Here is a 12,197-nt window from a genome sequence, read left to right on the forward strand (position 1 = left end):
CTATAATAAACTGATGTTGTACGTGCCAGTAATCACCCTCCCTGAATGGATCATGGGTCTTTTCTTGGGAGGTGGAATTTTAACATACCACTACAGCAAACTCCTTTTCTCTCTCCCCAGGTGGAAATAAATGTGTGAATTTTTTCTGTTCTCCCCCACTTTTTTCATGTAGCCTTTTGGAACACTTTGTAGCCCTGTGTTCAGAATTCAGCCTCTTCTCCATAATAAGACATGCTTCTTCAATTTTCTCCTGTTATAGTCATGTGCCAGCTGTTCCAATGCCAGAATTTTGTTTCCATTAGTCTCTTTCTCTTACTAGTTTTCTCCATTTTAGTCATTCGTTGGAGATTTTGTAGACAAGACCTAGGCTAGCTGGAAGGAAAAACAGAAGGCCAGTTCTCCTCAAGCTTACATCCATGCAACTCACTGCCTTCAAAAGGGTAGTGCAGGTTTGGAGAAGAGCCAAATTGGATTAATAACTGCAAAGATTATATGTCAGATATAGATAGATACATGGATCTGAATACACTAAGACATGGGGGAAGTTTGGTTACAGACCTGATCATCACAAAGGGGAAGGAGAAAGAGACAGAGAAAACAGATGTTGGAAGGCTGCCATCATGGCTTTAGTGAAGGAACTTGTTTGCACCATAAATGTACACTGATAAATCCTGCACATTAGAGCACCATTTGCTGGAATCCAAAGCACCTCACTCCGTTCTGTTCACGTAGGAGGTGCATGATATTCACAGAACATGCCCTCCCTTGAAGGAGGAACTCAGGCTTCCCTATACAGGCCTTCCTGTATTCTGCACAGTGGTGCTCAACATCTGGAGCTCTAAACTACATCACCATTTGGGTGCACAGTTATGAAACATGATCAAAGACAATTAAATAAACTTTCCTGCACAAGCATAATTTTTCCCTCTTAAAGGTTGGCTTCGTTTTAAAGCTAAGCCTTGTGAGCACTGCCATTCAATGCAAGTAGCCATTCTGTTCGTGGAACCACAGCGGCTAAGAGAAAGACGGACTGGTTTATCTATTCCAGGAGTTCCTAGACTTTTCCGTACTGGACCCATACATTTCACAGATTTTAGAGGCCAGAAGGGACCGCTCTGATTCTATAGGAGAAGTCCTTGCCACAATGCATTTGGCAGGAGTTCTGCCACGGATTTCAATAAAGCCAGGATTGTACGCCTAGTCTGACCACTGAGCAACATGTGAAGGGCAGAGTGACCCCAACCACCTGACACTGGGGAAGAGAGGAAGGAGAGGAGGTCGTGACCCCCAAAGTTGAGAACATCCATCCTGCCAGAGTGGGGAAAGCCATCAGTGCACAATTATTCCCTACAGTACACTTTCTAGTGTTTTGCCCAATCTATGAGATTTTTTTTTCTTTAAATGTCTCAACCAGGGGAGCTCCCACCACTGCCTGTGGAGACGACTCACCAGCCAAAATGCATCTGCTAGGAAGTTTCTGCTGATACAAAATTCTGGCCCTGATTTGGTCATCCTAGCCCCAGTTTTATACAGAGGTAACTCCACTGATTTCACAGGAATCATGCCAGCATAAACCTGCAGTGGGGCAGCGGTGAACCAGAACCAGACCCACTGTGTACATTCCCCTTTTCTTAATTTCATCTTGTTAGTCCTAGTCATATGCTTTGGCATCGTCCTAAACAAATCCTCTCTCCTCACTGTTTGCAATCTTCAGCAACGCATAAATTAACATACAGTCAGATTAAAGGATAGATCAGGTGGTTGTAACAGAAAACAGACTTTTCTGTTACTACAAAAGGCACCATAAGAATGGAATAACCTTAAGAAAATTATCCCAACTCAATGGGTAAAATGAGCCTCCGTTCTTTGTTGCTGCCACCCAGAAAAGTGGCCTGGCCCAAGTCCCGATTGCTCTGATGAAACAGGGCATCAAAGGAGAATACATTCCATGAGTACCGCCCCAGTGCCAGTGATCCTACAGCTTCAACATTTCCATTTTGTTGAAGTCAGACAATGAACAATCATGGCAAATTAATATTTTGAACCTAATCACACACCACAAAAGGGTATGGAGATATTCATGGAAAAACTTGTTGGAAAGAGTAACCCATTACCCCATCTTCAGTTAATCCTCCCATAGCCCTAGTGATGTCAGCGGTGGAGGGGTAGAAGCAGGGGCCACATTTGGCCCAATCCATCTTTAAAAAAAAAAAAATACTGTATAAGCATGGGTCAGTCTTCAGGAATAAAAGCAAACCCTTCTCTCCCTTCTAAAGCAGAGAGATTTCGTAGGCTAAGAGAGTATTTCATCTGCTTAACTGCAGGGTGCAATAACATCACTTTGCCCAAATTATACATGAGGAGAAAGGTAATTGGCACCGAGCAGTATATGTTGTGACTGTTCTATCATTCTTCAAAACTGGCTACAAAAGGCTGAAATGCAAAAGAGAGTAAACAATGGCACAAAATCAACTGACAACCCCCTCCTCAAAATCCTTCCCATCTGGCACTGGTTTGAGCCATCCAAGCAGCAGTTCAATTTAAATGATGTATCTGGGGAGGGAGATATGGCTGAATTCAGGAAGAAACTGACACAAGCTAATTGACCCTTAGTGAGAATAAAATAAATAAAGTTTTAACTTTAAGTGTTCACAAGTCTTCCCTCATTGAGGCATTTCACACAGTTTTACATTTTTTAACTCTGCTAATATAAAGGGTCTACACAAGGCTTCTCCTTTAACCAGAGATTTAGAAACAGTGAAATATGGAATTTCTATATAACAAAAAATTATTATAGGGTCATGGGAGCTGTTCCATATAATCTTCCACCTATATAATCTGGATTTTCTTTAAATGGAAACACATTAACAACGAATAGTTTAAAATTACAAGCGCAAGAATTTTTTGCCATCAACAAAAATAATCCAAGTTACAGATTATTATAATGATGGTACTATGAACAAAATTAAGGAGTTCTCTGACAGAATTCCAGGATATCCAAGAACAATTAATAGAGCAATTATGAGGCCCAGTATTAAAAATCACATTTTTAACAATCAGAATAAAACCATACACAAAACACACATTATTCATGTGCAATTATAAACACACACAGCCATCCACCCCTCCTTTCACTACACCAGAGCCATTTGTACTCTCATTAGACTAGAAGATGCCAACTTTTCCATTATAAATCCAGCTGTAATAAAAATAAGCTCAGTGTCTGAAATTTGGCATTCAGTAGTCTCAACTCAGGAATTTTTTATTGCATTTTATCTGTAAAATTTAGAAATAGAGCAGTCTGCCTTAAGGGACCCGATCCTGCAAAACACTTACTCACAATTCTTATGTCCACAAGTAGTCCACTGAATTAAACGGAATTACACACAGGCATAAAGTCACTTGCAAAAGTATTTGCAGGATCAGGGCCCACATTACCAGAATATAAAAAAATAAGGTACACTTTATTTATTTACTTCCAAAAATACATCAATAATCTCATTAACCCTTTAAGATCCTGATCCTGCAAAACACTTGCACTTGTGTTTAACCCTATGCGTGCAAGTAGCCCCCTTGAACTCAAAAGGAATACTCATGCCCATAAACTTAAGAACATGAATTAAGTGTTTGCAGGATCTGGGTCTCAACTGTTAATTTCATGGGAAAGTTATCACTTTAAAAAAAAAACGAAGGTGACCATTCCGTTTTAATGCATAGCACTTGCTCACTATCGACTTCGCATCCAAAATTTCCCAGTGATTTTATTTCTGTCAACAGTCCACAGAATTGGTGCCTATCAGCAGATGGTGAGAGCATGCAAACACAACAGACCGTAACAGCTCTTTGGATTATCCTGTCAATAATCCACAGATTAAAGAAAGCCATAAGTAGACATTGATATTGGTTCCACACCAGACAGCACAATCTATCGTGTCAATAATCTGCAGATTAAAAAGGTCAGCCAGGCACTGGGCCTTAATTTCTCAATGAGAATTATTATTTTTTTAAATATTTGTTTAAAAGAAGGGAGGAAGGACACAAACATTACATTAACGCAGAGCTACTGAATCAGGAATAAATACATACATTGATGCCAGAAATTCCACGCAGAACCCACCCTATTATTGCAGAGGTTTCACAGCAGAGGGTGTGTGCAACATATGTTCTACCACAATGCGTAGGCATAATATTGTGTGACCTGGGAGCTAAGGATGGAGTGCCAGTCCTACATTTAAACATCTTTGGTTTTAGCAGCATTAAGATATATCCTAAATATTACTGCATGGAATAGATAGTATTCTTATACCTCGATATTTGTTAATATGAATATGCTGAATATCTGTGAAAATGCTGTATGTGGGAGGTATACATCTTTGCCTACAGAATACATACTAAATGTCAACTACTTTATGTATATAATAGATTGATGCATACATATTCATAGCCACCTAGAAAACATATTCATAGCCACCTAGAAAAGGACTTTACTTTATCTGAGGCAGGTGAAATTTATCAAAATGGCTTTAGAATGATTTATCACCATCAAGAAGAGGAAGTATGGATCTTACTAAAACTGACACTCCTAAAGCCAGCCATATAGCTTTCCTACAACTGCAATGCAGCTTTTACTACCCATCCATCGGATAATCCACACTCCAAACCACTCGTTCTCTCTGTATGGCCAAAAGCAGAAAATAAAACAATCCGGGTTTGGGCTGCTTATCCAGGATTTTCACAATAAGATTATTGATGCATAAGAAGATTTGACAATGAGAAACAGGAGGGAAGGGCGGGGAGGGAGTCAAAAAGGTAAAGCGTTCACTAACCTTTTACTTGAGTTTCATATTCTGCTATGATCTCTTTGTCTTTCTTGAACTTAGTTTGAGATGACATCTTTTGAAAGATCTAAAAGATCCCAGGATCCTTTCTCTCTCTCTCTTTTTTTTTAAGTCCCCCCGTCTGCTCCGCTCAATTTGATCACAGAGAGTCAGTTTCGCAGCTTTTCAAGCGTGTGTGCTTCACTTTGCTGCAAAGATAAAAATCCCTCCTTCTCTCCCTTTGCAAAAAGAATTCCCTTCATTTGCAACAACCCAGGGGCTGCAGCACCAGAAAGGAACCTTGGGAGCTTGCCCTTGTGGAAACAATACTAAAAGGTGGGAGTGGGGGTGGGGGAATCTGAGCTGCACCCAAATCTTCAGAGCGATTTAAAAATATATATATATTAATCACAGTTTAGCAGCAGCCTAACACAACAACACACACACGCAAGGACTCCTCCTTCGCAGCATGCAGTCAAACCCAAAGCAAGCAAGGAAAGCCCTGGCTTTAATCCAAGAAGGTCAGGTTGCAAAAGGGGCTCTCATTTCGCTTCCTCATACCCCCACCCCTCAGCACGTCTGACGAGCCGAGAGGATTAAAACCCAGAGATAGAAGTTTGCCCGCGGGAAATGCATTTGCTCACTCCCCTGGAGCTTGTGCACAGCCCTGCTTTTTACTGCAGGCTTGAATTGAGCTCTCCTCACGTCACGCAGGCTGGCTCCTCCCCCCAGCTTTTATAACAACTGACACATTGTAGCCTACAGGAGCGCATAACTCACTGCAAGAGGCAGCGATGAGCTCTGCAAAAAAGGTGTAAAGCAGAACTTCGCTCTGTTGAATGGAGCCACTCTGCAGCGGGAGAGGCACGCATTTGCCTTGGACAACAGCGCTGGGCAAAGTCTCCTCTGCTCGTTTAATTAAATGCTATTGGTAAAGAGAATTGAAGGGCTGAGCAGAAGAGATCGGACAGATAACACATAGATTTTTGTTTGCCTTGACTGTAGTATTGACGCCAGTATTTTTATCTCCATATTAGCCTCGTAAAAGGATTTTGTTGTCGCAAAAATCAATTGCAGTGCCTTGAGATCCACTGATGAAGAGGGGCTTTGCGTGTGCAGCCATTTGTTAAAACTTCATTCCATCCTCTGGGAGTGAGGAATAGGGTACCCCTTTTAGAGCTGGGTAAAGTGAGGTATAAAAAACCCCGATAATGCCCCTATGCACAGGCAGAACCTTACATCCTCGAAATCAATAGGGCTTCCAGCGTCGGTGTAGTTTGACTTCTGTTGGGGCATCTCCATCCAAGCCAACGGGGCTACAGATGGGGACCAAATTCCATGCCTGTCTGCAGCAACACCCTGCATACCCCCCAAACAAGACCTATGGCTTCAAGGGGGTGCAAGAGTTTGCCTAGATTGAGAAGACTGCAGGATCAGGGCCACAGTAATTAGCTAAAGGTCAAACAGTGAGCAAGTGGCGGACTTAAGACTAAGATATAGGAGTCCTAGCTCACTCTTATGACTAACCAAAAGGAACACTTCAGTCCTCCTACACATTTCCCTCCCAACCCCAAATGCGAAAATAGCAACCTCCTAACAATCAGGTAGAGTATATACTGTCATAGCCTATATAGAACACAGATGGCAACATTACTGATCTATACAATATCACTCTATGCATTTCTAATGTGTCCCTCCCTATAGGATCTGTTTATATACACAAATAGTCATATTTATAATTCCATCACCCCACCCCCTGTCTTGTGCACACAGATATTATATTAAATGTTTAAAACCAAAGAGAGCAAGAAAATAACACTGCCTCATAAAAGCCCATCCAAGCAAGGAAATTCACTGCTAGATGTAAAAGAGCCCAACATCAAAGGCTTAAAGAGCTCTACAAAAACAATGGTAAATGGCATTGTCTTGTTCCTAATAATTCTGTTGATTGCTCTTCCCCTAGTGGGCTTCTCTGATACATGGAACATTTGAATTAGGGATGTAAATACCGTTTTAAAAGTTAACTGTTTAAACTATTAAAAATATTTTGTTTAAATGGTTAACTGATTAGGCAGCTAGGGCCCATCCAGCCGGCTCAGCTGGGACTGGGGCTGGGCCTGCTCCAGCCAGGCGGCGCAGCTGGACCCGCTCCGGCCGGGTGGCGTGGGGCCACTGGGCCCAGCCAACCCGAGGTGAACAGTTACAGCTGGTTAACTGGTAAGACTACTGCTTACCGGTTAACTGGTTAACATTTTACATTCCTAATTTTAATGTGGTGTTTGATAACTTAATAATTGGCTCTTACCAAGCATTTTGCCTACTCAAAGTACTTTGCAAATATTAATTAATTAATGCTTACAATACCCTATGACATTGGTGAGCATTACTGTCCCAATATTACAAATGAAAAACTTCAGCATTGCCAATCCCAAGCATTCAAAATTTTTAGACTGGCTTCAATATCTTTAAATATTAAATTCAATAGTTTTTAAAATAATAAGCTTTGGGTCTGTTTGATGTGGGGTTCCTGGGGCAGCCCTCAATGAAAATGCCACGGTCAGGACAGGCTGCAAAAGGGAGAGCAGATACTCCCAAAACTGGTAGTTAACACTGAAGTTAAACTCACCAACCAGTTACAAATTGTGCTTCTGATCCCCCACACTGGTTATAGACAAGCTGAAAAAAGAAATCACACAGTTCCCTTTCTTGCGTTCCAGTTCTCTGACTCCCAATCAGCACCTAGGTCCAGTACAGTGAGAAGTTATTTAAAAACTCTGCTCACATATACAAAATGTTCTCCTGACCCCAAAAGGTCAGCTACATTACCAGGTCAATATTAGCTTGGATCTTACCCAAAATACCACACTGCCAGCCAATGCTATAGTGTCTAAAACTAAAGGTTTATTATAAGGAAAAAGAAAGAACAAGAAGAGAGTTGTTAAATGATAAAGCATTGAGATACATACAGAGACTTCAAAGCCCATATATCAGGTTCTTAACAGTATTGGAGAGTTTGCTGGCTTGGAAGTCCCTCTGGAACACATCCACAGCTTGGATGGGTCATTCTTTCCTTTGTTCCGAGCTTCGTTTGTAGAAAAGTTACTCCAGAGTAAGAAGCAGGAATGAAGACAAAATGGAGATGACGCTGCTGCCTTTTATATTCTTTTGACATGGAGCTTGTACTTCCTTTGTCCCAAACTCAAGCTGCACAGCACATGGAATGGAAAAGCCTTAGGGTATGTCTACATTGGTGGCGTTACAGCGCCGCTCAGAACGCGCAGAAGGGAAACCGCTGTTGTGTGTTCACACTGTCGGCTGCCTGCGCAATAGCGTGTTCACCCTTGTGGCACTTGCAGCGATATTCGGAGCGGTGCACTCTGGGCAGCTATCCCACAGAGCATCTCTTCCTCTTCTGCTGCTAAGAGTTATGGGAAGATGGAGGGGGGTCATGGGGCATTCTGGATCCTGTCCCAATGCCCCGTGATGGATTACTTCGCATCCCAGAAATCCCTGTGCTTCGGTCCGCATTTGGCACCATCTTTCAAAGGTTTGTGTACTGCGCACCTTGCCTCTTCGGGCTGCAGGAATGGATCCCGAACTGTTGACCAGTATACTGCTCGCTCGGACCAACACATCATGAGTGACAGGGGAGTTATTCCTTAAACTACAAAGGCAAGAGATGTACAACATTGATCTCACCACGCATACTAGTTACAACATGAGATTCCTTGTGGCATTCACAGAGGTGCTGACCAGAGTGGAACACTGCTTTTGGGCTCGGGAAACAAGCACTGAATGGTGGGATCACATTGTGATGCATGTCTGGGATGATGAGCAGTGGCTACAGAACTTTCGGATGAGGAAAGCCACATTCATGAAACCATACTCTGAAACCATTCATGGGACTATGTGATGAGCTCGCCCCAGTCCTACGGTGCAAGTACATGAGAATGAGAGCTGCCCTGCCGTTGGAAAAGCACATGGTGACTGCACTATGGAAGCTGGCTACTCCAGACTGCTACCGATAGGTAGCTAACCAGTTCGGTGTGGGAAAGTCTACCATTGGACTCACGTTGACGGAAGTCTGCAGGGCCATTAATCGCATCCTGCTCCAAAAGACCATGACTCTGGGCAATGTGCATGACATTGTAAATGGCTTTGCACAAATGGGCTTCCCTAACTGCGAAGGGGTGATAGATGGCACGCATATTCCAATTCTGGCACCAAATAACCTAGCCACCGAATACGTTAATTGCAAGGGTTCATTTCTCAATGGTTCTCTGGGCGCTTGTGGATCACTGTGGGCATTTCACAGACATTAACACAGGCTAGTCTGCTTTACAGGGTTCTTTTTGCTTTCAGTTAATAGAATAAAGATTGCTTTCAAACCAACACAGTTCTTTTATTAAAAAACAACAACCGGAGGAGAGAGTCAAACAAAAAAACCCATCAGCAGTGCAGGGGATGGGGGAAGGGAAGGTCCCAGGAGGAGGTGGGGTCCCAAGATAGCTAAAGATTTGTGTATGTCCAGGGATCATATCCAACCTTCTCCTTTGGAATACAATGCAGCGGGTACTGTACTTCAGCAGGGCCAAACTGCAAAGGGACGGGTGTTGAGTGCAGTGGGTACTGGAAGTCTGTAGTGCTGCACTGTGATGGGGGAGGAGTGGAATGCCGCGGGTATAGGCTGGAGCCAGGGGGTTGATAAGAGTGTGTTGGTGGTGTGGAGGGTGTGGATGGGAAAGAGTTTTGTGACAGCGGCTGCAGGGGAGGGCAGGCACAGAGCTGCTCAGTTTGCAGAGCTAGTATCACCTGGAGCATGTCCGCTTGGCGCTCCATAACTGTTAAGAGCCACTCCATAGCTTCATTCTGGCATACCGCGTTCTCCTTTTGGTCCCTCTTCTCGTTGTCCCACCACTCTTTCAATTCCTGTTTCTCAGTGGCAGAGTGCATCATAACATCATGCAGAAAGTCCTCTTAGTTCTTCTTGGCCGCTTTCTAATTCTGTGCAGCCATTTAGCTGCCGATAACAAAGAGGGAGGCTGGGCTCCCAAGGTCATCTCTGTAAAGTTTAAATGCAACATTTTACAGAGGCAGTATTGTTCGCAACACACAGAACACTGATTCCGTGATTTAAAACACAGCCAGTACTCATACACTTGTCACTAACTTCGCTGACCCCAGGCAAGCACACATGAGCCACAAGACCCCCAAAATGGTGAGTAGCCACAGCAGCAGGGTAAATCACTCTTCCCAGACCCTGCTGTACACTGGGCACGTGGCTCTTGGGGAGAGCCAGCACTGGAGGGGGGGGGGGCTGATAATCATTCCTGTCTCCACATTTTCCACCGGATGTGATCAGTATGGAAGATATCTCACCGCTGAGGGTGAGCAGGGAATCAAGGGAGGGTCTTCTCCAAGACTGCAGCTTCCGCCCTGGCCCCTATGTGGCTCACCTGTGTGCAGCAATGGTGTCCCCTGCCGTGACGGCACAGTGGCTCAGGAAAGTTACCCTTAATGGGGTAAGAAACAAAGCAGCTCTGCCAAGGAACTTGTGGGAGCAGATTGTCCAGTATTGCCATGAGAGTTTCCTGGAGATCTCCGAGGGAGATTCCCATGAAGTGAGGGAATCAAACAACAGCCTGTTCCACTGCTCAGACTAGGCATGAGATGGCAGACAAGCCTGCTTTCTGCAACCCTCCTGCCCCCAACAACTCACTTCAGCGATTCCCAAAATCAGATCCACTTACCAGGGGCCTCCTCTCCTGTTTGCGCTTCGCCAAGCTCTGACTACAGTGACTGGCTAGGCTCCTCCAGGGTAGGAAAGACCTCCTGGCTGTCTGCATCTCTGACCTCCGAGTCATCCTCTGCCCTTGGGTCCCCCTCCCCCTCCATATCCTCATCCAAGATTTCCTCCTCCTGGCTCGGTCCACTCTTGAGTGGCATGCGAGGCACCAAAGTATCCACAGCGGAGGTGGGGTCGCCGCCGAGTATCATGTCCAGCTCTTCGTGGGCGCAGCACCAGAGTAGCGGTTTGCCTCCCATCCCTTGTGGTGGGCGTTCCACAGCTCCTTCCCTTTGACCCTGCACTGCAGTGTGTCCTGGTCATGGCCCCTTTCTGTCATGCACCGTGAAATCTGTCCATAGGTATCATAATTCCTACAGCTGGAGCGCAGCTGGGCCTGGACAGCCTCCTCTCCTCAAATGCTGATGAGGTCCAGCAGCTCAGCATTGCTCCAAGCAGGGGATCGCCTGGTGCGTGGAGCCAGCATGGCCACCTGGAAAGATGCACTGAGACCACTGCACGCATCACTGAGCAAACAGGAAGGGAACTTTCAAAATTCCAAAGTAATTTACGGGGTGGGGGTGACGGTTGGTCACCTGAGGGCAGGGCAGTAGAGTTCAAACCGATGACCTGAGAGGCGAGAACAGGCATTGTGGGACACCTCCCGGAGGCCAATCGGTGCGCTGTAATCAACCAGGGTGTCTCCACTGGCACCGCAGCACGTAGCCCCAGCGCAGAAAGATGTACCCCTCTCGTTGGGGTGGTTATTTTAAAGTGCTGTAACTGCGCAGTTTCTGCGCATTAAGTGGCTTGGCAGCGTGTCCACCTCGGGAGTTACAGCACAGAAAGCTGCTTTACTGCCCAGAAACCTGCCAGTGTAGACAGGGCCTTAGAGTTCTGTTCATTGGCATGTCCCTACATGTCTTGCTGACTCAGCAGGTGTATCCCCTAGCTCCTTTCAATGGTTTCATTTTACAGCTGATGACCCTTGATGGGCCATCGAACAGGCTAGGCAGTCTGGGGGTGTCACTCAGAAACACAGCACAAGTTTGGAAATACAGAAATACCGTACATATCTATAACTCACAATATAAAGGTGATACAGACACATAAACAAGATCATCATACTTGGCAAAGCATAACATTGTCAAAGATATCTTACATGGCATATCTGGTAAGATTCCTTGCAATTTTGTAATATTGGTATCAACAATATCATAAAGTGTCTCCCATATTCCATACAGCATCACAGTCTGTTTGTGTATCTTTGGGGTTTTAAACTGTTTGGTAATCATATTTTCAAGCTTTTCCCCACCACCATGCAGAGCAAAAAAAGCTGAGGTTTTCATATGATCACATGACTCCAGCAGTTGGCACTTTATGAAAAACTTTATAAATATTGTGAGACTGGTGATAAAATCATGAAATTATGCAACACAGGAACAGAAGCATCAATGTTACATGCTCAAGGCCACAGAAGTGTTCCTTGGCATTGTCTCTCCAGAACCCAATATCCCACTCATGCCTTAAATAAACTACAATGGACCTGATTCACCTTCCCCTTACACCAGTGTAATTCCATTTACCTTTATCAA

General features: G+C 44.3%; 1 protein-coding gene across 2 annotated transcripts in view; it reads right to left on the bottom strand.

Annotated features, from left to right (window-relative positions):
• Nucleotides 1-4,945, bottom strand: part of SRGAP3 (SLIT-ROBO Rho GTPase activating protein 3) — a 218,649-nt gene extending 213,704 nt beyond the window's left edge. For both annotated transcript variants that reach the window (XM_077821475.1, XM_077821474.1), the window contains exon 1: nt 4,827-4,945. In XM_077821475.1, the coding sequence (XP_077677601.1) occupies nt 4,827-4,893 (67 nt within the window). In that variant the 5' untranslated portion in view covers nt 4,894-4,945. The remainder of the gene's footprint in view (nt 1-4,826) is intronic.
• Between the last annotated feature and the right edge of the window lie 7,252 nt (nt 4,946-12,197).

Source organism: Eretmochelys imbricata, chromosome 7 (assembly GCF_965152235.1).
Source record: "Eretmochelys imbricata isolate rEreImb1 chromosome 7, rEreImb1.hap1, whole genome shotgun sequence".
Taxonomy (NCBI): Eukaryota; Metazoa; Chordata; order Testudines; family Cheloniidae; genus Eretmochelys; species Eretmochelys imbricata.